This window comes from Mesoplodon densirostris, chromosome 1, assembly GCF_025265405.1.
Source record: "Mesoplodon densirostris isolate mMesDen1 chromosome 1, mMesDen1 primary haplotype, whole genome shotgun sequence".
Taxonomy (NCBI): Eukaryota; Metazoa; Chordata; class Mammalia; order Artiodactyla; family Ziphiidae; genus Mesoplodon; species Mesoplodon densirostris.
Window position 1 is genome coordinate 170102932 of NC_082661.1, and position 25580 is coordinate 170128511.

The following is a 25580-nucleotide window of genomic DNA, read 5'->3' on the forward strand; positions in this document are numbered from 1 at the left end:
GAATAAGCCAGCCACAAAAGGACAAACATTGTATGATTTCACTTACACTCCACTTATTGCACTTAGAGTAGTTAAATTCACAGAGTAGAAAGTGGCGGCTGCCAGGGGCTACAGGAAGGGTGAAGTGAGTTATATTTAATGGGGACAAAGTTTCAGTGTGGGAAGATAACCAACGTTGGAGGTGGGTGGTGGTAATGGTAACACAACACTATGAATGTACTAAATGCCACTGAACTACACAACTTAATGTGGTTAAAATGGCCAATTTTAAGTTGTATATTTTACCACAAGTTATTTGGGTTTTTTTACCTTTTTGTGGGATCTTAGTTCCCTGACCAGGGATCAAACCTGCTCCCCTGCATTGGGAGCACGGAATCTTAACCACTGGACCACCAGGGAAGTCCCCTACCACAATTAAAATGAAAAAAACAAAAGGACATTCTGGCTTGGGGAGCACCAGGCTGAGAATGAAGAGGCCAGAGCACAGCAGGGTGTCACCGTTAGCTAGAAATGTCCCCAGCTGTGTCCCTGCTGCCATCCCTCCGTTCTCTCACCTACAGATCAGGGGGAAAGATCCCTTCCATCTCTGCTCTCCTAGCACAAGGAGGCACCCACATCTGCCTAGCATGGGACCGCCTCCCAGAGCTAAGACACCACCCTCCAGGACTGCCTGGCCTGCAGCCCTCCTGCTCAAAAGAAACCAAGTCCCACAGTCTGGGGAGTCCAGCCACACCCATGCCAGAGCTGGGAGTTTAAGCTGTCCCAGGCTCGGGGGTGGGGAGACAGCTGAGCATTCTGCTTGACTTTGCTCCTAACTCTCTATCTAGCCCAGGACAAGTTTTCATCTCTCTGGGTCTTAGTTTTCCCTCCATGGAAAATAGAGACCATCCCCCACTTCGTCCAAGGGCTGCCAGAACTGCCAGGCTGCCCTGGAATCACGTCCTTGCCTGTGCCCTAGGCTTCTGCTCAGTTCTCCAATGCTGAAGAGAAACAGCAGGAGTTGGGTTTCCTCTTGGCAGCATCTCTGGGAGCAGTTACATAGCTCCAGAAATATGGCCAGGCTAGTCATTGCAAGAGGCAGGGTTTTTAACACTTTAAATAACACATTCGGGCACTAACAACACATTTATTCAGCACGTGTGTATAGTGCCTCCCTGTGCCAGCTCCGTGCTGTGCAGGCCCGAGCTGTGCATTGCACAACTCCAGGGGGCGCAGTCGCCCATGACCATCATTGATATGTACAGATGTAACAATTTCCTGGTAGATGGCAGTGTAGCGTCTTATAGAATCAGCGCCTTTTTCTAATTTTCACAAGGTCACCATATCAGCTGGCTGCCTGGCTCCTGCTAGGGGATGTGGATAGAGCAACCAGCAAGACACCGTCCACGTCCTTGGAGAGCTTACTGCCTGGGAGAGGAAACACGCCAGCAAATGGTGAATGGAGCTGTGTGGGGTGTGCACAGGGTGCCGCGGGGCCCCTGAGAGGCACCTCATCCAGGCAGAGAAATCCTCTGGAGAAGGATATCTAAGCTGAAGCCTGGTGGACACACAGGATTCAACAAAGAGAGGCCAAGGAGAGGCTATTCTAGGCAGAGGAAGCTCAGGGGCAGAGGCCCAGAGGCAAGAGGGAGTTGGAGCATCCCTCCTAGAATGGCTGGGGGGAAGCTCCTGTGGGGAGGGGACAAGAGGTGAAGATGCAGAAACAGAAAAGGCCATTTAGGAGACCAATAAATACCGGCTAATGACTTTTAGTGCTTTACCAAAGGGTGATGGACGCCACTGAAAGGCTTTAAGCAGGAGAGCAGGATGCCCGTTTGCACTTTTCAAAGACTGACTTGGCTATGGTGTTGGAAATGAATCTGACAGGAACAAGAATAGAGGCTTGGAAACAAGAAACCTAGGCAAAGAAAAATGGGGTTAATGTCAGGACAATGGGAAGGAAGGGAGTAAATTCAAAGAATATTGAGGAGGTCAAATCTTTACAACTTGGTGGTTTGGGGATTGGTAGTGAGCAAAAAAGAGAGACCAGAATGACAGCCAAGTTTCTGCCTCTGACAGTCAGGTGATGAGGCAGGTGGGGGAAGAGGAGGATGGAGTTTTGCATGTGTGGAGTGAGAGGTGCCTATGGGATTCAGGGGGGAAGGTCCAGGGGCCACAAGGTTCTGGAAGATCATTAACTGTTGCTCTTCATGAGACCTGTCTCTAGAGCACTTGCCCATGGTTCTCCCTACCTCTGCCCAGACAGAAAAGACTCAGTGCTGAATAGAATTCAGATAAGGCAGTTACAGCCTGCCAAGAAACCAAATGCTTCAAAGCAATTTGTAGTAACGCCTTGGGTGAATAGCATAATGTCTCAGAAAATTAGTGAATAGTCCTATACACAGGAAAAGGCACCAATAAAGATTTAAATTGTGTATGTGTGTAGATGTGTTTAAATTCTTCTCCATTTTCTGCTTCGTGGGAACCTTGGACAACTTGAATTACTATACCTACACTTTATTTCCTCATCTGTAAAATGAGGGCCTTGTAGGGTTACTTTGAGACATCAATGAGATTGTACATAGATGGGGCTTGGACAGTTCCGGGCAAACAGAGGAGGTTCATTAAATATTATCTATTGTTGTTGTTATAATCATGTTGACTGTGAGATAAGGGGACTGGAATTCCACCTTTAGGATGGGTCCAGCCCCATTAAGGCACAAAAGGGTGAAGGTGGGGAAGTGGTGTAAGAATGGGGGCTGGGTGGAGTCAGAAGCTCTTGTCAGGGAAATGGGAAAAATGAAACTTCGTGAGAAGGGTACGTTTCCTGACCCCTGGGAGAAGGGAAACCGGTGGTCCGGATGCTGAAGGATATTCATACAGGCCTCTGGTGACTCAACCTGCTGGAGCAGCCGTCACCTGGGGAGAGGACGGGTTTGGTGCCAAGACAGTGAGCTCTGATGAGCCTCGGGGAAACCCAGTGAGGCTCACCAACAGCTAAACAAGGCCAAAGTAAGGGGCTGTCTCTACCTGGACCCCGAGGCTTCTGAGGTCACCTGCCAACCATCCTTGTTCTGCTTGCAATCCTGACTGCTGCCAACAGTGACCCCCTGTGGCCAGCAGGAGGAACTTCAGGGGTTCCTTAAGACCAGAGTGCTCCCCATGCCAGCGTGAAGCTCAGAAAGACTTCGCTTTGGGGACAATATAAAGTGCCCAGGGATTCCTGAGTAATTCAAGAGGGGAGAGAACCCTAAGCAGGACATGAATCAGGCATGTGGGGACTCACGCTGGCATCATTCTGAGCTGTAAAGCCAAAAGTATATGGCACCTGGAGTTTGGGGATCAGTTCAAACTTACGTCCAAGGAGCAACTACACAATTTCCCATCCCATCAGCAGAGAGAGAAAAAATCCTTCCATGCTATCCTTCAGCTTTCCTTCAAGCCCAAAACTCTTCTCTGCCCACCCCGTCGGCAGACCCACACCCCATCTCCACAGGCCCCTTCAAGCTCTGCCTGTGTCAAGCGCACGGCATTTTAGAATCACTGACTTTAAACCCAGACTCCAGAGCACATGCCCTTTTACGAGCGAAGAGAACAGAACCAGCATAACTGGACTCCCTACTGGGCCCGAGCACGTATTTTCTCAGCTCTGACCGAAACCCCGCAAGGCGTGCGACACTAGAGTGCTAGTTATGGGTGAGGGGGCCCACAACCGGGATCACACAGCTCAAAGAGGGAGGGGAGGACGGCTTCCCTGGTGGCGCAGTGGTTGAGAGTCTGTCTGCCGATGCAGGGGACACGGGTTCGTGCCCCGGTCCGGGAAGATCCCACACGCCGTGGAGCGGCTGTGCCCGTGAGCCATGGCCGCTGAGCCTGCGCGTCCGGAGCCTGTGCTCCGCCACAGGAGAGACCACAGTAGTGAGAGGCCCGCGTACCGCAAAAAAATAAAAAAGAGGGAGGGGAGGAGTGAACAGTCACACAGCTCCAATTTTTGTAAATGATACCGTTAACCAAGTCAGGCCGGCTCATCTCTAAATCTCTGGATGACTAAAGGTTACCTAACTCACACTCTTCCAAATTCACAGTTGAGAAATTATTAAGTGAATTTCTGCCTGATATATTCAGAGCTTCTCAGGAGCCAGAGCCTGCTCTGCTGTTTGAACTGAATAACTCTGTATTCAAGTGATATTAAAGGGAACAATTCCCTTTTTTTCTAACGTGGAGAATTTAATTTAGGTGTTTTATTGAAAACTGCTGCTCCCAGTAGATTAATGGCCCACTATATCTTTCATATTAAGTTAATTGAGTGCAGAATGGCTTTGCTGGATTTGAATGACAGCCTCCAGAGTTTAGCTCATCATTCTTTAAGAAAGCATAAAATGAGGAACCAAAATCATGGGCCTGAATGATCACATCTTTTCTCTGTTCAGGGTAGGTTTTTCCATTTTCGGTTGCCACACAGTATATTAATTAGCAATCAGGCAGCACTGGGGCCAAATGATTTCCATCCTCCAGCACCAATGAAACACCAGCCCAGCCCATAACTTTCCATCTCATTGTGTAGCTACAAAAAAGAGGGACACTTCATGAGTGACAGCGCTTCACAACTTAAGAGAGCACCCGTGCTTCCTCCCTCTCATTTCACCCTCAGCTCTCCGTGCGAGATCTTGCTCTGCGTCACACACCAGGAAGTGGCAGAGCTAGGACAGGGCTCCCGGCCCAGTGCTCCTTCCCCAGACCACAGTAGCCTCGTGTGACTTCACTCTGTGATCGTTCACTATTTTTTTCAGTATAAATTTTGTCCTGCCTTCTTTTTTCATCCATTCCAAGTTTAAACAAATGAATTCTTCGTTAGCTCTTGCCCATCTTATCCTTCTAGCCTCATTTCCATCATTACCCACCATGAACCCCAGGCTGCAACCACATCAAAGCATGTGCCGTGTTCTATGCACATTATGACCTTGCTTTTGCTCAGTACTGTTCCCTCGGCTGCGAGGCCCTTGCCTGCCTTATTTACCACCCCACTTTTCCCAAACCAAATGCCATTTCCTCCATGGGGCCTTTCCAAATGTACAAATATTTTGTAGCAAAATATTACAGGATTCTTGCATCTATGTTTATCAAGGGTACTGGCTTGTAATTTTCTTTGCTTGTATTGTCTCTATCTGGCTTTGGTATGAGATGATGCTGGCCTCCTAAAATGAGTTTGGAAGTGTTCCCTCCTCTTCAATTTTTGGAATATTTTGAGAAAGACTTGTATTAATTCTTTTTTAAATGTTCAGTAAATTCATCAGTGAAGCCATCTGCTCCTGGACTTTTCTTTGTTGGCAGATTTTTTATGACTGATTCAATATTCTTTTTTTGTCTTTATCCAAAGCCAGTATGTTTCTTTTATTATTATTTTTTTTGTTTGACTTAAGATGGTTGAATGATTTCATTTTCATTTATAAGCATTACAATAATTCCTATGCAAAAACCAAGACCGTATATGCCTAATTTCAATTGGCCAAAATCCAACCCGTGAGACTGGACATTCAAGATCAAAATCAAAATGTTGCTTGACCTTTCCAATAGTAGACATCACGGTCATCCTTTGAGAGATCGGCAGGCCCCTGACCTCCCAAACACTACAGTTTGCCATGAGTTCATACCAAAACAGGGAGCCGATCGATGCCTTGCAGCGTGTAAACCTGGCAGGTGATTTCATTCATGAAGACAGGACACCTCTACACCAAGGCTGCCACCCACAGTTATCTCCTGGTTCCTGCTCTATAGAAAAACCTGCTTTTGAACAGGCATGGTATCTTCTGTTTGGGGACTGATATTAATTTTTCCTTCCAGTTTTCCTCACAACTCTCAGTAGAAGCAAAGAGACTTTACAAAAAAGCTTACCTCTATAATGCCAAAAGAAATACAGTTGAATAATGTATGAATAATGCAGGGTCAGTGGCACCGACCCCTGTGAGGTTGAATATCCATATATAACTTTATGATTCAATATTCTTATTAGTAACTGGACGGTTCAGATTTTCTATTTCTTCATGATTCGGTCTTGGTAGGTTGTATGTTTCTAGAAAGTTATTCATTTCTTCTAGATTAGCTAATTTGTTGGAATATAATTGTTCATAATAGTTTCTTATGATCCTCAGTATTTTTTTTGGCAGTCGTTAGGTAGATGCAAATCAAAATCACGATGGGGTAGCACTTCATACCCATTAGGATGGCTATAAAGCAAAACACCAGGAAAAACAAGTGCTGACAAGGATATGAAGAAATTGGAACACTCACACATGGCTTGTAGAAATGTAAAATGGTAGAGTCACTTTGGAAAACAGTATGGCAGTTTCTCAAAACGTTAAACATAGAGTTATCCTACGACCCAGAAATTCCACTCCTGGATATATATCCAAGAGAAATGAAAATATATGTTCACACAAAAACATACACAAGTACTCAGAGCAACATCATCTATAATAGCCAAAAAGTGGAAACAACCCAAATGTCCATCAAACTGATAAATGGATAAACAGAAATGTGGTATATGCACACATTAGAATTTTATGCAGTCATAAAAAAGAATGAATGACTGATCCATGCTACAATGTGGATGGACCTTGAAAACATGCTAAATGAAAGAAGTCAGACACAAAAGGTCACATAATGTATGATTCTATTTATATGAAATGTCCATAACAGGCAAATCCATAGGGACAGAAATTAGATTAATGGTTTCCGGGGGGGGGCGGGGCGGGGCTGGCGGGGGGCAGGGAAGTAACTGCCAGTGGGCAGAGTTTCTTTCTCTGGTGATGAAAATATTCTAGAATTAGATAGTGGTGATGGTTGCACAACTTTGTGAGTATACTAGAAACCACTGAATTGAGCACTTTAAAAGGATGTATTTTATGGTATGTGAATTACATCTCAATTTTTTTAAGTCTGTTTAATGAATCTGGCAGATGACTAAGAAGTGCTGAGGGGGCTTCCCTGGTGGCACGGTGGTTGGGAGTCCGCCTGCCGATGCAGGGGACACGGGTTCGTGCCCCGGTCTGGGAGGATCTCACATGCCGCGGAGCGGCTGGGCCCGTGAGCCATGGCCGCTGGGCCTGCGCGTCCGGAGCCTGTGCTCCGCAGCAGGAGAGGCCACAACAGTGAGAGGCCCGTGTACCGCAAAAAAAAAAAAAAAAAAAGAAGGACCTCTGCTGAGGACCAGAACGCTGGCCAGCAGAAGGCACCTCACATCTCTGCTCTCCCTGCTGTGGCCCTAGTTCCTTTCACTCCCAAACCCAGCCTGAAGCATGTCACTCACCTTTAGAAGCTGCCAGTGTACACCTATATTAATCGTGCCTTTTTATTTTCTGTATTTTTCAAAGTTTTGACATCTGGGGCCTTGCCGATCCTTCAGAGACTGCCCGTCCAAGAGCTAGTGAATTCCTAACGCTAGTAAAGGACTCACGTGCAAGTGTGCCTTTCAAATGCAAACTAACCAATGCAAAGCCCACATTCCAACCACCTCTTTTATCTAGTTCTTACACCCCACAATCTATCCATCTGCCATAACCACCCCAGGGCCAGGTACCAGAGAACTAGAGACAGCCCCTGGACCCCAGAGCCTGCTGAAATTATTCATACTAGCCAATCCTAAGCCTGTTTACCCTGCCCTACCTTACCTTTTCCAAAGAAACCACAGTGAAGGCTCTTGCCCACTTTTTCCCCTTGCTCCCTCTGTCTCCTGACTCACCCTCGTGCTTCCCCATGTGGCCCTGCCTGGCATGCCATGCTCTCCATGTCTAGGAATCTGTGAGGAAAAACTTCTTCCTGCAAGACAGTCATTTCCATGTCTGAATGTCTAACCATACCCGATTAAAGCAAATCTCAAGAACATATTAAAACGCCACCCTTCAAACCTGGTTCCACCCTTTCTTTCCCACCTAACTTCTTACCACCCCTGACACTCTCCAAGTTTAAGAGTCACCCCATACATCTCTAACTTCCTAAGCACACCACATTCCTTTGTCATATTCTGGGTGCTCCTTCCCAAGGGCCCTCTCCAGCTTCTTTGTCTGTTATCCCTATGCCACCATCAAGCCTCACTTCATAACTCAACTGAAACGCCACCAGGATAGCCACCATGTGCTCCAACAGAACGTGTGCATTTTCCCTCAAAGCCCTTAGCCTGTGTGTCTGTCTCCTGTCTGGCCAGTGAGTTCCCCCAAGATAAGGACCATGATCCCTCATCTCTGGATCCCCAGGGCTTAGCACAGAGTCAGAAAATTATTGGTAACTCAGTAAATGTAGGGTTTTATTCTTTAGTATAAGAAACCTCCCCAACAGGCAAGTAAGTTCCTTGAGGATGGAGCCCTTACCCCCTGGGCCCTTAGCAGGACCACACACATGGTTGACCCCAGGCAAAGGCTCTGGGCTGATTGAGTGAACTGGAATGATGACTGAGCAAATAGACAGGTGGGAGGAGAGTGGCTGAAGAAGGCAGGCCGGCCTCCCAGTCCCCAAGAGACAAGCTCTACTCACGCTGTTCTTCCCACTCGCGTTCCTCCTTCTCACTGGGGAGGCTCTGCAGCTGGGCCTGCTTCAGGGTCCAGTAGAGTTCCTTCGCCCTCTGCTCTTCCTGGAGGCGAATCTGCTCTTCTCCTCGCTTCCTCTCCTCTTCCTCTTTCCTCTAAGATACCACGGGGACAGGGTGACGTTAGGGGACGGCAACAGGGCACGGGCAGGGAAGGGCCGAGCTGTCACGGGAAGAGGTGGGCCAGTGGTACCCCTCCAGGCTCTGTCTCTATGCACATGAAACGGTGATACTTACACCTAATCAGGCCATGGTAAGGATCAAATGGCCTGAAACATGTGAACGATTTGAAGACACTAAAGCTTTCTGCAATAGTAAGAGGACTTTGGGCCACCCTTGGTCACACTTCCATTGTTGGGGAAGAGGGGAGGGTAGGCATGGGGAGGGGCTCCTGGCCTTCCTGGAGGCCAGTTAAGCAGGATATGATTATATCTTAACCTTATTTTCAGAGAAGATATTTCAGAGAGAGAGCAGGTTTGGGGGGGCCCCAAATCTCCAATTATTGTCCTGCTTTCAAGCTCCAAAAAGGCCATGTGTGTATCTTCCTCTACCTTTGTTTAATCAAAGCAACATGCACACACATGTCAATCATGCATTATATGCCAAAAGGCTTGTTGTAAAAAAAACATCAATTCTCCAATCCACTTCACCCCAACCGACCCCACCCTCATCTACTGCCCAGAGGTCACCATCCTCAATTATTTTAGCTTTCCTTCATGTGGTTACATCCATGTCTGAATAATGCTGCTAATTCTTGATTTATCAATTCTAGACATTAACTACTACCTTTCTTTTTTGGTACATGAGTATTTAGCATTTATATTTCCCACACAGGTACGTACCCATACTTTTCCTCTCCTTACCCTCACAATAGATTTACATCACAATTTGTGGTTAAATCAAACATGGGTGCAGAACTAAATATAGTTCACTGTAACGCCAAATAGGGTGCTATTTCCACCATTTCTAAGAATTACATTTTTTAACTTTCTAATATCTCTAAAATATGTATGTCTTACAACTTACTACTTGCCTTTTTCATAGCCAACAGTTTTTTTCTTTCTTCTTAAAATAATCATAGATTTTACAATTAATGACATCTGAAATTCAGTAAAACATGGCAGTGTGATGATTTTTCTTTTGAATAATTTTCTTTCCTGAGTTACTAGTTGCTTTATCTTGAAGTAGAGTGTTGAATTTTTGCCAAACTTCTCTAAGATCTGCAGTAAATCTTTCTCTGTGTTTAACCAAGTGCTTTTTTTTATAACAGACAATACAGCAGTGATCTTTTCCAAGGGACGCCTGCCCCCCAGATGCATCTCTCCTTCCCCATCTCAGCTGGCTGCCATCTAGGTCTCCTGTCCGCCTGTCCTCTCAAGACTTGCCTCTCAGCCTCCCGTGAGTTGAAGCCCCTGTTTCTTTGTTCCATGTTTTCTTTCTTGTCCACGTCCTCATTTTGCAGCAACATAGCTCACAATACCTCTCAGAAAAGGATGCACAGAGAGACACTTGTCTGAAAATATCTATATTTATATATATATATGTATTTATTTATCTATATATATCTATAGATAGATCTATATATAATCTATACGTCTATATAGAGTCTTGTCTGAAAATATCTATATGCTACCTTCACATGTAACTTCTAGCTAAGCATAGAATCTGATTAAAAATAATTTTCTGGGGCTTCCCTGGTGGCGCAGTGGTTGAGAATCCGCCTGCCAATGCGAGAGACACTGGTTAATGCCCCGGTCCGGGAGGATCCCACATGCTGTGGAGCGGCTGGGCCCATGAGCCACGGCCACTGAGCCTGCGCGTCCGGAGCCTGTGCTCCACAACGGGAGAGGCCACAACAGGGAGAGGCCCACGTACCACCAAAAAAAAAAAAAATTTTCCTGCAGAAGTTGGAAGACTTTACTATCTTGTCTTCCAGCACCCAGCCTCAGATTCTCATTCTTCTGCATAAGGCACTAATTTTTCTCTTTATCGCTGAATCCTGAACCTTTTTTTTTTTTTTTTTTTTGGCTGTGTTGAGTCTTTGTTGCTGTGCATGGGCTTTCTCTAGCTGTGGCAAGTGAGGGCTACTCTTCATTGTGGTGCGCGGGCTTCTCATTACAGTGGCTTCTCTTGTGGCAGAGCACAGGCTCTAGGCACGCAGCTTCAGTAGTTGCAGCGCATGGACTCAGTAGTTTTGGCGCACGGGCTCTAGGGCATGCAGGCTTCAGTAGTTGTGGCTCACGGGCTCTGGAGCGCAGGCTCAGTAGTTGTGGTGCATGGGCTTAGTTGCTCCGCAGTATGTGGGATCTTCCAGCACCAGGGATCGAACACATGTCCCCTGCAATGGCAGGCGGATTCTTAACCACTGCACCACCAGGGAAGTCCCTGAACCTTTTTAATAGATGTGCCTTGATGTGGATTTTCTTTCATTGATTGTGTTAGGCACTCAGGGTGCTTTCGATTAGAGTTTCAGGTTCTTCTAGTCTAATACATCTCTGCCTAGAATTTTTGTGATAATTTCTTCTCCTCTCATTTTGCCTCTTTCTTTCTAGAAATCCTATGTGTCAACTGCTGGACTGCCTGCTTTGACCCTATAAGTGCCTTATCATTTCTCTTTTATTTTCCGTCTCTTGTCTTTTTGTTCTACTTCCTGGTTGATTTCACTGACTTTATCCCCCAAGCCTTCTACTGAATTTTTTATGTCAGCTAGCACATTTGTAATTCCCAAGCCCTCTTTCTTATTCTTTGGTTGTTTCTTTTTGCTTCGTTACACCCTGAAATTGTGTCATGAATGCAATAGCTCATCTCTGAGGATTTTAGAGATTTTTCTCCCCCATATTCTGATTTAGATCTGTTTCCTCTCTTCTTTGCTTTTTTGTTTTCTTTTAAGTTTGTTTTATTTGGTGCCTGTCATTTGTGTTCGAGGCTTTCCTCTGATGTCTGATGTTCCCTGACTGCTCACATTCAAGAGAGAAAGTTAAGTATGTATCTGAAACAGAGACTCAGAGTGTGTAGTCAGGGTTTCCTTGAGAGATGGGCTTAACTCTAAGAAGACTGGATGAAGGGCCAGCCATTTGGGCTTCCCTGATGGCACAGTGGTTGAGAGTCCGCCTGCCAATGCAGGGGACACGGGTTCGTGCCCCAGTCCGGGAAGGTCCCACATGCCACGGAGCGGCTGGGCCCGTGAGCCATGACCACTGAGCCTGCGTGTCCGGAGCCTGTGCTCCGCAACGGGAGAGACCACAGCAGCGAGAGGCCCGCGTACCGCACCAAAAAAAAAAAAAAAAAAAAAGGATCAGCCATTTCATTGAGGACCCTCAAATGTAAGTATCTGGAGGTCCTTCCTCTGAGATTATTCAGTGTCTTCTCTGTCCTACCTGGGTGGTATGAGACCACCAGCATCCCAGGAGTCTGTGGTAGGATGCAGGCTGCAGGTAGAACAGCCCTTAGACTCAAGCAAGCAGGACCCCTAACCTAAGCCCCACACTTCATGGGAAACCGATGCTTTGAGGTGTCTTTTTGCAAATTTCCCTTGCAAGTTCCCCCAAGACTGGCCAGAAATAGTACCCCCAGGACTGGCAGGGGCAGCAGTGTGGTCCAGGTAAGATGCCCCAAGCCCAGACCAGGTCCTACATGAGTCCTAGTGCCTGCTTCTCCCCTTCAAGGTGCTCTCTGACCCTCTCCTGCACACAAGGGGTTAACCAAGTGCCCCCAAGGAGCTCCAGGATTCATATTTATGGAGTCATCCTGGGGCCCAGTGGCCAGGCCCTGGTTCCAGAAGGGTGGCCCAGAAAGCAGATGAATTCTACTGGCCAACACAATATTTTTATCATAGGATCACATGAGATTGGGCCACCAGAATAGAGCTAATAGACTGATTTTACGTAGTTCAAATTGTTAATTTGCTATAGACAAAAACGCCGCCAAAAAACAAAAAGTTGCCAGCCCTGTACACCCTACAGGCAACGCTCGCTGCAGGTCCCACTGTTCAGAGTTCAGACCTTTGCTTGCCCCCCCTGTTTCCCACTTGCCCCCCCATCTGCTGTCTCCACTCAGCCTGATACACTGAGCCCCAACCTTGCCCTTGCAACTCCCCATCTCCTCCTGGTTAGAGGAAGGGATGAAGTAGCCTGGAAGAAACAGGTGAAAGCAGGGACCTGAGGGTCCAGCCACTCCACAGAGAAACTTGCCACCAATCCCACATTCTCAGCGCCATCCTCCATGTATCTGCTGCCCCCAAGTCCCGAGCCAGTGGGGACTCTGGATTGAGTCGGCTCAGTGCCACCAGCCCTCTTCCTGCAGGAGCCCCACTGACTCCCGCACCGCTCTCCCCCTGTCTTCCAGAAACCAAACTTCTGTGGACATTTTCTCATCTGTTCTTCCCTCCTCTCATTTTCTCTGTTTTTGTGGCTCATAACTTTTTCAGTCCACTGATATTTTAATGGATCAAAAAAAAAAAAAGGGCTTCCCTGGTGGCGCAGTGGTTGAGAGTCCGCCTGCCGATGCAGGGGACACGGGTTCATGCCCCGGTCTGGGAAGATCCCACATGCCGCGGAGCGGCTGGGCCCGTGAGCCATGGCCGCTGAGCCTGCGCATCCGGAGCCTGCGCTCCGCAACGGGAGAGGCCACAACAGTGAGAGGCCCGCGTACTGCAAAAAAAAAAAAAAAAAAAAAGAAGACAGTAACTGTGAGTTTTGAGTCCCTCATTTAAAAAAAAAAAAAGGCGAGGATTTTGTTGCTTCTGAAACGGCACAGATTGAGGACTTTTCTCCAATTCAATGATCATTTTTTAAAATTCTAAAACATAGATAAAATTCCAACTTCCTATTGACCCACTCTCTAGGAGTCAGGAATTAAGGGCTAAAGAAGTTGAGCGGCTTCATCTAGTCATTCACCAAATCCTTACTGAGCATCCAGGAGGCTCGGCCTGCTCCAGGGACTGGGGATGTAGCCATGAACAAGGCAGACACAGCACCACTCTCTCAGAGCTTGCCTTCCAATGATGGAAAAACACTCATCAAGTAAAATAAAAAATATATCAGAAATAATAAAGCATGCAGAGAATTAAAACAGGGTAAGTGATAGAGTCTGGGAGGCTACTGTAGGCTGCGTGACCAGAAGTCCTCTCAAAAGGGACTGATCTGAGACCTAAATAATAAGAAGGCTGATGAGTGAGTGTCAGGGAGAAGAAATTTCCAGAGCAAGGGAACCACAGGTGCAGTGGCCCCAGCACTGGAAACAGGTTTGGCATGTTTGAGTAGAGAACTATCCACTGTGGCTGGATGAAAAACAAACAAAATTCTATCTTTAATGAGTTTGAGACGCCATCTGACATCCAAGAGGCCTGCCGTGGGCCATGGGACACGTGACCCCAGGACTTGAGGGTGAGTGCAGGCTGCAGGTGTTGACTGAGAGGTCCTCTGCTCGGGGGTGATGTTTCTCAGCCATGGACTTGATGTTATCAATGCGAGAAAGAAGGTAGATCAAGAGAAAATAGCCAGGGTGTCTTGGGGCGCTAAGCCATTTAAAAGTTGGGAGAAAGAGCTGGAGCCAGAAAAGGAGACTGAGAAGGCAGACCAAGGGGTAAGATAAAAAACCAGAAGGGGTGACGTCCGTGGGGGAAGCCAAGAGAGGAAAGCATTTCAAGTAAAAAGGGAGTTGTAAGCTGAGCTCAGGCCGCTGAGACATCACAAAAGATAAGGACAGAGAAGCAACAAGGGACAGCAGGACGTGGTCTCAGGGCGTGATGGGAGATCTTGTCAACAGCAGCCCTAGTGGTGCGATGGGCAGCCATCCAGGCAGCGTGGCGGAGGCAGGGGAGTGACCGCAGACAACCCCTTCAAGACATTTCCTGTAAAAAAGGAGCAGAGACAGGAAGTGGCAGCCGGAGGGGAAGGTGGGGTTAAGATAGAAATGGGGAGGGAGGGTGTGTTGGTTGGCTGGTTTTAAGATGGGAAATACTAGAACAGAGAGTTAATGACTGATGCAAAAGTGGAACCAAGGTCTGTCTGACTCCAAAGCAGAAGTTGAATCTTACCCCAAAGCTGTATTTCACCTTCATCAGTCACTAGCGTCTCGGAAGCACAAAAATGAAGCATCACACTGGCACAGCACTTCACAGTTTACACAGTGGGTTTCTATTCCTCCCCCAGGAATCCCTGATCTGACTGTGGTCACCACATCACGCAATACACAGGGCACCGACCAAGACAGCTTCCACCCGGGGACTATAGATCCATCATCTGCCCCCAGGAGTCTTCCAGACAGGAGTGGATCTCAGGGAAAATCCAGGCAGTCAAGGCATGTCAAAGCCAGAGGGGCTTCAACCCCCTAGTCCTACTCCCTTGTAAGGATAAGGGGTGCACTAGCTTACCCGGCTGTCATAACAAAGTACTTATAGATGGCCATCTTCTCCCTGTGTCTTCACATGGTCTTTCCTTTGTGTTCATACATGTCTGTGTCCAAATTTCCTCTTCTTTTAAGGATACCAATCATAGGGAATTAGGGCCCACCCTAAAGACCTCATTTTAACTTAATTTCCTCTTTAAAGACCTCAGCTCCAAATATAGTTACATTCTAAGATACTGGAGGTTGGGACCTCAACATATGTATTTTAAGCGGACACAATTTAGCCCATAACAAGGACACTGAACGGTCATGACTGGCATACCATAGCTAAATAGCATTTGACCAACCACCTCAAATTAAATGCAGTGTTCCTACTCCAATCAGCTGTGGTGACATGAAGCAGCAAGGTCAATGGCAGTGCCCACTCCCCCGACCCCAACCCGGCAACCTCCATTCTACTCTCTGCTTCTACAAGTTCGACTTTGTTAGTCTCCACATTTAAGTGAGATCATGCAAATCTGGCTTTCTGTGTCTAGCTTATTTCACTTAGCATAATGCTCTCCAAGTTCATCCGTGTTGTCACAACTGGCAGGATTTCCTTCTTTTTTAAGACTGAATAATATTCCACCGTATATACATATATACTACTTCTTTTATCTATTCTTCTGTCTATAGATACTTAAGCTGTGTTTGATGAAAAGGCACAAAGTTTCAGTTATGCAGCATGAATGAATTCTGGACATCTAATGTACAGCATGAGGACTATAAATTAACACTGTATTGTATATTTGAAATTTTCTCAGGGTAAATCTTAAGTGTTTTCATCACACACACACAAAAAGTAACTAGGTGAAGTGATGGATATGTTAATTAGCTTGATTGGGTAATCATTTCACAATGTACATGTATATCAAAACATCACATTGTACACTTTAAACACATACAATTTTGATTTGTCAATTACACCTCAATAAAGATGGGAAAAAATTACTACCAATAAATAAATAAATAGACAGATAGATAGACAGATGGCAGTGCCACTGTTCACTCAACCCTTTCCTCCTGAGATTGAGACAACATCTAAGAGCCAGAAACCTGCATCAACCTCCATCTCAAAGGAAAACTGGTAACTTACTGTGACAAAGGCAAGCTCTTCACAGGGATGAGTTGACACAAGAAAATGCTTTCAATTACAAATAAAGAGTACTACATTATTCTCGCCCTGGTTTTGCTAAAATGCTCAACCTTCACAGCTAAAATTGCCTGAAAACTTTCACTGTTGCTACTTTCAGAGTCATTTGGCCCATCTGTGATGACTGAAGTAAAGGCCATCTTTCTTAGGCTTAGCAGCCAAAGGCCAATGCAGCCAAAAGGCAGATAGGCAAAAACACTCGCCTTCCACCTTAGGAGTCGATTGCTTTTTTCTGGCAAGCCCAAAGCCCTCTGAGCTGTCCAGCTTATTCAATCCCCCTTCTCCTGATAACCCATCAGTAACAGCACACCACAGGAGCACACAGAGGCCTGGCCCATCTCACCCCAATGGAAAATGTCACGGAGACAGATGCTTTTTCTGGAAGGTCTAGTCGTTTTTTTTTTTTTAGCCTGGCCCCAATGATATCATTGTGCCTTGTGGGATGATGTACTCCCAAAGGACAGGGCCAGGCCTGTGTCGTTTATTCCTCCATCGCCAGTTCCCAGCACAGGGCCTAGCAGATACTGGGTGCTCCATAACACTGACCGAAAGAGTAAGTGAATTAACGAATTGATGAAGGGAGGGTTTGTGATGATCCGTGATGGGGAAAGGGTAAACCACACACCACGCTGCCTTGTCGATGCCAGCCTTGTCCAAGAGAAACTCAGATAAAGCCTACAATTTTCAAGAGAAAATGGAAAGTGGAAGGTTTTCCCACCGGTTAAAACCTGATTGGGAATAAGGCAGCGATAGTTTCTCTAGTTGTGGAGGATGTCATGAGGTGGCCAAAATGAACTCCAGCCTTAAAGGAGAAAAAACAAAAAGGGAGTGGCCTTGAATAGAAAACAGAGAAAAATGAAAGGACAACTTAGCTGTAGGGTGTCTTCCTCATCAGGGAAACTGGGAGGAGGCAGGAGGGGGCAGGAGACCTGGAGGTGGGGAAAGGAGTTCACAGGCCCTGAGGGAGAGGGAGAGAGCAGGATCCTTAGCCCATGTCCTGTGGTCGGAAGCAGAGGGAGAAGCATCCGAAATCAGTCCTATGGGTTAAGAAAGCAGGGGAAAAAATGCAAATGTTATCTGGCCTCATGATCTCCTTTTTTCTAAAAAAAAAAAAAAACTTCTATGTAAATCTCATTCAAATGGTGCCAGCCACAACAGAATGGTTTTTAAAAACATGTTTTTAGCTGTCTGTATCTCCTATTTTGAAGTTCCCTCTTTGACCCTACACAAGGTTCTGGGATTTTTTTCCTCCCATTTTCTAAAAGGAATTTCCTATGACCAGGAGAATTCGCAAAACGCGCCTACATCCTCAACACAGGCTGCCCAAAGTGAGCCCAGCCAACCTCCCTCCACCACCAGGCTTCTCATCCAGGTTCTCTCCTCTCCTCTAGCCCCCACCCCTCTCCCCCTTCTGGGTGGTAAAAAACAAAAACAAAACAAACAACAACAAAAAAACCCCTCAGCACAGCCATTCCAAGCACATTCTCTCCTCCAAGTCTGCGCCTCCTTCCCAGGTCCCCACGGTTTGAGGGTGGTGCCCTCTACCCATCCCTCAGCCTGGGGCTCAGATACTTTGCTCTCTGCTTTCCCTCATCCTGACATCTAATTGATGCCAAGCCTTGTTGATTTCACGACCACCGTTTCTCCCTGTCCATCCCCTTCTATCTCTCCGTAGTCACAGACTCTGTCCAGACCCTTATTTCCCACTTAGACCACTGCAAAGATCTCCTAAGTGGCCTCTCTCTCCCTGCAAACTTTCATCACTGGAATCACACCATCCCCACCAGTCATCCTCGTAAAACTTGATCCAACCATGGCCCTCTGTATCCTCACAGGTCTGCTTTGCCCACAGAAAACTGTCCACCTCCTTAGCGTAGCATCCAAGGACTCCACAGCCTACCTTTCCAGGTTTACATCTGGCTCCACCCATCGTGTGCTTTTTTCTCTGCCCCCAGCGGACCATTCATCGTTCCACAGACCTCCTTTACATTTCCTGTCTTTGCTCGTGCAAGACTCCTGGAGGGACCTTTGCCCTCTATGGTCCCCTGGGCGTGGTTGGGGCTGAGGGCTGCTCATAGGGTTGTCTCTCCCCTGGCACCCTGTAAGCTTTTTGAGAGCAGGGAGTTTATTACTACCACCACCACCCTCCCCCAAACAATCTGCACTTAGGTTCTCAGGGGGAAAAAAAGTATTAAATTAGATGAATGTTATCGCTGCATTGCTGAATGCAAGACTCACATTATGGTAGAATCTTGGTGTTGAAAGACACATAAAAATTATCTAAACCAATTTCTAGCCCGATGCATAAATCCCTTTGGCAAAGCTGTTGCAGTTATCTATTGCTAAGTAACAACAAGCTTTCAGCAAATTTAGCGGCTTAAAACACAACCTGTTATGTGTGCTTGTGATTCTGTGGACTATTAATTCGGGCGGGGCTTGGCTGGGTGGCCCTTCGGCCCTACATTGTGTCAGCCAAGGTCAACCACTTGGTTGAGCTCATTGACTGGAAGAACCACGAAGGCTTCACTCACGTGCCTGGTGCCTTGGTGTTCCTCCACGTAGCCTCTGTTTGGCTCTAGCCTGGGTGTCCTTGCAACTTGGGAGTCTAGGGCAAGGAAGGCCTCTCATGAGGCAGCTTCCAAAAGTGAGCATTGCCAGAGGGGCAAAGGTAGAAGCTACAAATCTTACAGCCCGTCCTCAGAAGTTACACAGAGTCACTTCCACTGCATCCTACAGACCAAAGCTCGCCACAAGGCTGGCGGAGACTCAGAGTACAGGAAGCAGACCCTACTTCTCAAAGGGAGGTGAGGCCAAAAACTTACCAAGAGGCATATTTAATCCACCACAGAAACCTTTTCAGATACTTTCAGCCTACGCATAACCAATTCCTGTGATGAAGAGCTCGTCACAATACAAGGGTAGTTCATTTACAGACAGCTCTGACAGAAAATATCCCATCATAACATGGGATAAACATGGACTGTCCAATGCCAGAGTCTGGTCTGATGTTCCTTAATGAGCCCCTCCAGGGCCTCAAAGATGCTATACCTGCATTTCTGAGGCTCCTCAAAATGCAGACATATCCATCAGGGTTACTATGTATATTAAACACATTAAACACATCCACACTTAGAAAATTAATTTTTAAAACACAAACAAACACATAATAATGATAACCTTCTTTGGAAATAACACCAAAGCCTGCATTTGGGTCCCCCAGTGAACCTGATGCCTGGCCACAGAGCTTTATGATCCTTCCATGAACCCCGACACAGAGACAGCCCACAATTTATATCCATCGATCACTGAGGTCCTCAAGGAGAACATCAACCAGAAAATCTCCGCTGGGAACTGAGCCCCAAGACCCCAGCTCCACTGAGCTACCCTCCCAGCATCTGGGACTCAGCTCACCTCTAGGGAGGAGGGAGTCCAGAGATTGGAACAGGTGACTTTTGCTGTTGGAGACATATAAAAAGTATTGTTTTTCTTCCCCAGCAGATTTAAATAATCATATGCAAAATCCAACAATACAACCTAAATACCTCTCCACTGTGGATTAGATTTGAGTTACTATTATGGAATCATATTGTTAATTTCAATCAGTGTGATAATGATTATTGTGGCTATGACAGGAAATGTCCTTTTTCATGGAAGATCCTCGCTGAAGGATTAGGGTTTGATCAGGAGGCAGCAAACTGAGGCTCCAAGGCCAAACCTGGCTGACATGCATTATTAAAAGTCTCACCAGGGCTTCCCTGGTGGCGCAGTGGTTGAGAGTCCGTCTGCCGATGCAGGGGACACGGGTTCGTGCCCCGGTCCGGGAGGATCCCACATGCCACGGAGCGGCTAGGCCCGTGCGCCGTGGCAGCTGAGCCTGCGTGTCCAGAGCCTGTGGTCCGCAACGGGAGAGGCCACAGCAGTGAGAGGCCTGCGTACCGCAAAAAAAAAAAAAAAAGTCTCACTGGACCACAGCCACACCCTTTTGTTTACATATTGTCTGTGGCTGCTTTTGTGCTACGATGGTCTGGGTGAGTAGTTGTGACAGAGGCAGACCCAAAAAGCCCAAAATATTGATTATCTGGTCCTTTACAGAAAATAGTTTGCTAACCCTTGGGTTAGAGTTACTACGTCTGCCACTTTCTCTCAAACTGTTCAGCAAAATGACAGTAACCAAAAAGTGCATACATGTATCTGTATGTGTGTGTGTGCGCCTGCGTGCATGGAGAGAGAAGGAAAGAGAGTGAAAATGTGGCAAAATATTAATAACTGGTAAATTTAAGTGGATAATATATGAGTATTCATTTTATTTTTCTTTCCACTTTTCTTCAAGTTTGAATTTTTTTTTTAAATAAAGTGTTTTAGAGTAAATATTGCTTCACTTAAAAACTCAAAAGATGGGAATTCCCTGATGGTCCAGTGGTTAGGACTCCGTGCTCTCACTGCTGAGGGCCCGGGTTAAATCCCTGGTCGGGGAACTAAAATCCCACAAGCTGTATGGTGCAGCCAAAAAAAAAAAGAAAAAAAACACTCAAAAGAATCTCCTAGAAAAAAATGCAACTCATAGGAAAGTTAACTAAGGAGACCAGTAACAATATAAATATATAACTAGCAATTGCAATAAGTTTAAAAATAATGAGCACAATCACAATAGCAATAAAAAATATTAAACCTAAAGTTTAATTAGAAAAGAAATTGTAGGGCACCTAAATAAAACAATAAATTTTACCAAAGTCCAAAAAATAGAAGCCCACAGGTACGTATGTCATTGAGAATGTTTGGGATTGGGTGGCCAGTGCATTTACAGGTGTTTAAAAAAAAACGTATATCAAAGACAAAAAAGAAGCTTTGAATAAAAGGAAGAACATACCACATTCCTGAACAAGAAGATTTACTTGTTCATATTATAAAAATGTTCATCCTCCACAAATACAGCAATAGCATTGATGCAATTCCAATAAAAACCACCACGTTGCTTTTTTGATGTTGGGGGGAGGGGATAGTGAGAAAATATTTCAAAAGTATCTCTAACAGGAAAAAATGGATGTGATTAGCCAAGGACATTTTAGAAATGAAGAGTAATGATAGACTCTGACTTTAATAGATGGTAACATTTATGTTAAAGCTGCATATAATTAAACAATTAAATCTGGCTCAGGAATAATCAGTCAAAGAAGAAAAATCCATGAAAAGATCCAAAAGTAAGTAAGAAGTAAGAATCGAGGCAGCAAATCCAGTGAGAGGAGAGAGGATAGTTTACATAGTAAATGATGTTAGGATAACGGGCTAGCCATTTGGAAGAAAATATAGTGATAGCCATACATCATACCACACTCCAGAGTGAAGGAAAATTAAGTGCAAAGAAATGAAATAAAGGAAGATATATAAAACAATGTAGATTAGTATTTTTATAAGCTTGTGATGGCACAGATCTTTCTATGCATAAAACAAATAATAAAGAAAATGATTCATATAGTTGGCTAATAAAAATTTTAACCTTCTGTACATCCCAAACCACTATAACCAAAATTAAGAAAATAGCAACAACACTGAGAAAAAATATTTGCAATAGAAATGATATTAAGGGGTCAATGTCCCCATTATCTAATCATTATGGGGGGAAAAGTTTTTAAAAATTCAAAAATGAGCAAATGTCATCAATATACAATTCACAAAATAATACAATTATTGAGATTCAGCATGATTATCATTTTTTTCTTTTTGTTTATAGTATTTTCTGAGTTTCCTATCCCCCCAAAATGTATTATTCCTGTAGAAAAAAAAATTTCAAAATAGGAACCAGGAAAAATTTTTTTTCTTTTTCAGGAAACCTAAGCTTCTTGCTAGAGGACAGTAAAGCTCCTTTAACAGCTCCAAACTCTCTCAGAATGAGTAGATATGCAAGGTTACAAACAACCTCCAATCGTGGGCAAAAAATATACATTTTTCATCTCCTCGAATCCTCCAAAAATCTCAGGTAGGGTGTTGTTACTACCCTAATATTACAGAAAAGAAAGTGAAGACTCAGAGAAGTTCAGCAAGCTTCCTAAGGTCACACAGCAGTAAGCAATAGAGTTGGAACTGGATCCCAGGCTGGTCTGACCACAAACTCAGCTCTTTCCAGGCCTCGTTTCAGGACCCTTGGGTTGGGATGCAGAAGGCTGAGTTCTGATCCTGGCTCTGTCCCCAACCACCAGTACACACAGCCTTGGCAAGTCTCTTCCCCTGTCTGACCCTGATTTCCTCATCTGTTCAAGGGGAAGTGGATTGGCCCAAATGGTGTGTCAAGTTCCTTCCTGCTCAGACATGCCAGATTTTTGTTCTCATAAAGCACTCATTAGCCAAGGACTGATCCAAACCAGAGATCAACCCCAGGGGCTTGGGGGCTGGAACAGGTGGCCTCACACAGATGCCCAGGCACTAGCCCACCTTGAATTCCTCATGGATGCGCTCCTCCAGGACTTTGGCAGCCTTGCGGTCCTCCGTCTCCACTTTCCACTTCTCCACCAGGATCCGGGCTTTCTCATTGGCCAGAGCATCCCGGAACTTCTTGGTGATCTCTGCCTCCTTCTGTCTCCTTCCAAGAGAACACCAGCAGGTATCAGGAGGTATGGGAAACTGAAGGACCACATGCCAACAGAACTTCAAATAAAAACCATGCGCAATCATTCTTGGTCTATCAGAACGGCAAATATCTGAGGTTCACAAAACTCAATGTTAGCAAAGGTGGGGAGTATAAGTCACCAGAATTGCTCTGGAAGCCAGAAGATAAAGCCTCAGAAACCCCATTTCTCACTCAAGTTTACAAAGGTGTAGGGAAAAGCTCATTAGAGGGTTTTTATAACATAAAAAGTGGTAAACCCAAATGTCCCTCAACAAGACCAATAAATTGGGTTTCTCACGTAATGGGATACTATACAGTAATCTTAAATAACACTGTGGATCTATATTAATCAATTTATGAAGGTGTGAATAAAGCAGCTTACAAAGCATGTATTGCCCAAATGCTCACCATGGTTATCTTAGGTGGTTGGTATTGAGTTGTTATTTAATTGATTCTTTACAGTTTTCAATGTTGTTTACACATTACAATTTTATGATTAAAACACTGTCATTAAAAATTGGGGGAAAAATGTTGGAGTCAACTTCATACAAATTTCCAAGTCTGGCACAAAATATGTCAAATGTGGTTTATGAAAGAAGTCTGACCCCCCAGTATCAGTAGGGGCTCAACTGTCCATCTTGTGTGAGAAATGGAGGTAACATGATGAGGAACGAACAGATTTTAAAAGTGAATTCAAATTGCTCTGCTGTCCTCGGGACAATTCGGTGAGGAAAGAGGCAAAAGGATATCAAACGCATTATCTCAGTAAATCCAACTACATCCATATAGAAAAGGTGTTGTGATGCCCAAACCACAGATGTGAAAACTGAGGCCCTGGATCAGCTCACCACGAATTAGTGGAGCCAGGATTTGAACCCACAAGGTCTACCTGATGTAAGACTAGTGCTTTTGTCCCCTAATCATAGCAGAGCTCCAAACAGCCAGCCAGCTGCCTGGCGCCCCCTCCCTCCCACCCATAACCTATTGTCCTTAATGTGGACCCGCCCCAGTACCCATTGGCACCTCTCACCAGAGCTCCTCCGCCTCCCTCTGTGCCTGCAGCCGCGCCCTCTCTGCAATCAGCTCCTCAGAGATCTCTTCATAGGGCTTGTCTCCAGGGCCTTCTCCCATGACCCAGACCCAGACTTCGCCATCTGCCCCCACGAGCCACTGGATGTGCTTGTCACTCGCTGCCTCACAACACAGGAAGAACAAGGAAGGAAAGAAAAACAAGTCTGAGTTGTACTGAGTCAGGAATGCCCTGGGCTGGCCAGGGGTGCACAACCATCACGCCACCCTACAAAACGTGGTCATCTGCAAAGAGGGTGCCAGAGAGACATTGACCTGAGTGCAGGTCCATGGCCATCTCCCTCTCCCACTCCCTCTAGGGAGCAATATGTCAGCCAAGTCAGCCTGCTGGAGCAGGTGTTCAAAGCTGGAACTGGTGTCCGAAGCCCAGAGACTCTGAAATCTTCAGCACAGGAGACATCAGGTGACAGCACTCGCTGAAGGAAGACTTGTGTCACTCCCAAGTCAAGGCAGTTAGGAGCCCGGGAGTCTTTCTCTCCCTCTGTCTCTCTCTCTCTCTCCCCCTCCCCCCTCCCTCTATCTCTCTATCTATCTCTATCTCTATCTTTATCTCTATCTCTATCTCTATCTCTCCTGTCCATTGGCTGGAAATAAGGAATTGGAGATGGTGGCATTGCAAGATGAAGCAGCTGGCCCCTGAGTCTCCCTGACCCACATCAGCCTGTAACGTGAGCAAGAAATAAACCTGTGTTGGATTAAGTCACTGAGATTTTTCAGTTTGCCTGTTCTAACAGATTCCATTGATAACCATGACTAAAATGGAAATCTAAAGTGGGGTACTGGCTGAAACAGGAATATCAACTAAGTGTCACTGCCTTACCAGTGATGTTTAGCAGGCTGAATGGCTGGGGATCCATGTGATGCAGGAGCAAAGCATCTGGTAAAGTTATCAGACACTATCACTTAAAAGGCAGACCCTCCTGCCTTCTGAACCTGTCCCCCCTAAGGGAAGATATTGGAAAATAGAACTTTGGTAGCAGGTTGGTTGTTAGGAGCTGTGTTTGGCAAGATGTTAAGTTCAAGGAAGAATTGAGTACTTTGCAAGTAGAAATGAAAGGGAATAAAGAGAATATAGAAATCTGGGACTTTGTAGGTTTGGAAAAGCCATCTCTTTCTAGGGCCCAAACTGCAAGAGATGGGATTTTTAAAGGTTTTGCATGACTGGCCCAGTAAAACTTTTAAGGTGAATAAAGGGCCCTAGGACACAGATCTCTGTGATGGTCATGAGAATGTGCTCCATGGACATCCCACAACAGGGAGCATAAGTGACTGTGCACTCCAGCTCCTATGCCCTTGTGTTTGCCCAAGGCCATGCTTCCAGAGGAGGCTCCTAGCCTTTGACTGAGTATGGCAGGCTGGTTCCTGGGAGACATGGGACTCCTCTAATGCGCAACTCCCCAGAGGCCTTGACAAACCTTTCCTGGACTGAGTGGCTGCCTGGAACACCTCCAGCCAACCGGCCTCCCCCTCTCCTTCACTCAAGGTCACGCCCGCACTGCAGTGCCACGGCTCTCCCAGCCTGCTCCTTTTTCTCTCACAGGCATTTCCTGAACAACAGCCTTATGTGATTTTCTCCCAACACTGTCTCTGCCCCTCACAAGCACACTCAGACTGCAATCTCTCACACTTATTTTTCAAGGAGCCTAACGTAGATGACCTTCAGTCGAAAGGTAGAGGCATCAGGGTAAAGAGGCAAAGAAAAACAGGCAATTTGCGAAATATGTCCAGAGAAGAATCTTAGCTGTTGCTCCTGGCACATGGAAGCAAACAGATCAGGAGCCTCCTAAGTCTCT

General features: G+C 45.8%; 1 protein-coding gene across 1 annotated transcript in view; it reads right to left on the reverse strand.

Moving 5' to 3' along the window:
* Positions 1-25580, reverse strand: part of SH2D4B (SH2 domain containing 4B) — a 79962-nt gene that overhangs the window by 31819 nt on the left and 22563 nt on the right. The window contains exons 2-4 of the mRNA XM_060091668.1: positions 23729-23888; positions 22524-22671; positions 8506-8653 (exon numbers count right to left, since the gene is read on the reverse strand). Coding sequence (XP_059947651.1) covers positions 8506-8653; positions 22524-22671; positions 23729-23888 — 456 coding nt within the window. The remainder of the gene's footprint in view (positions 1-8505; positions 8654-22523; positions 22672-23728; positions 23889-25580) is intronic.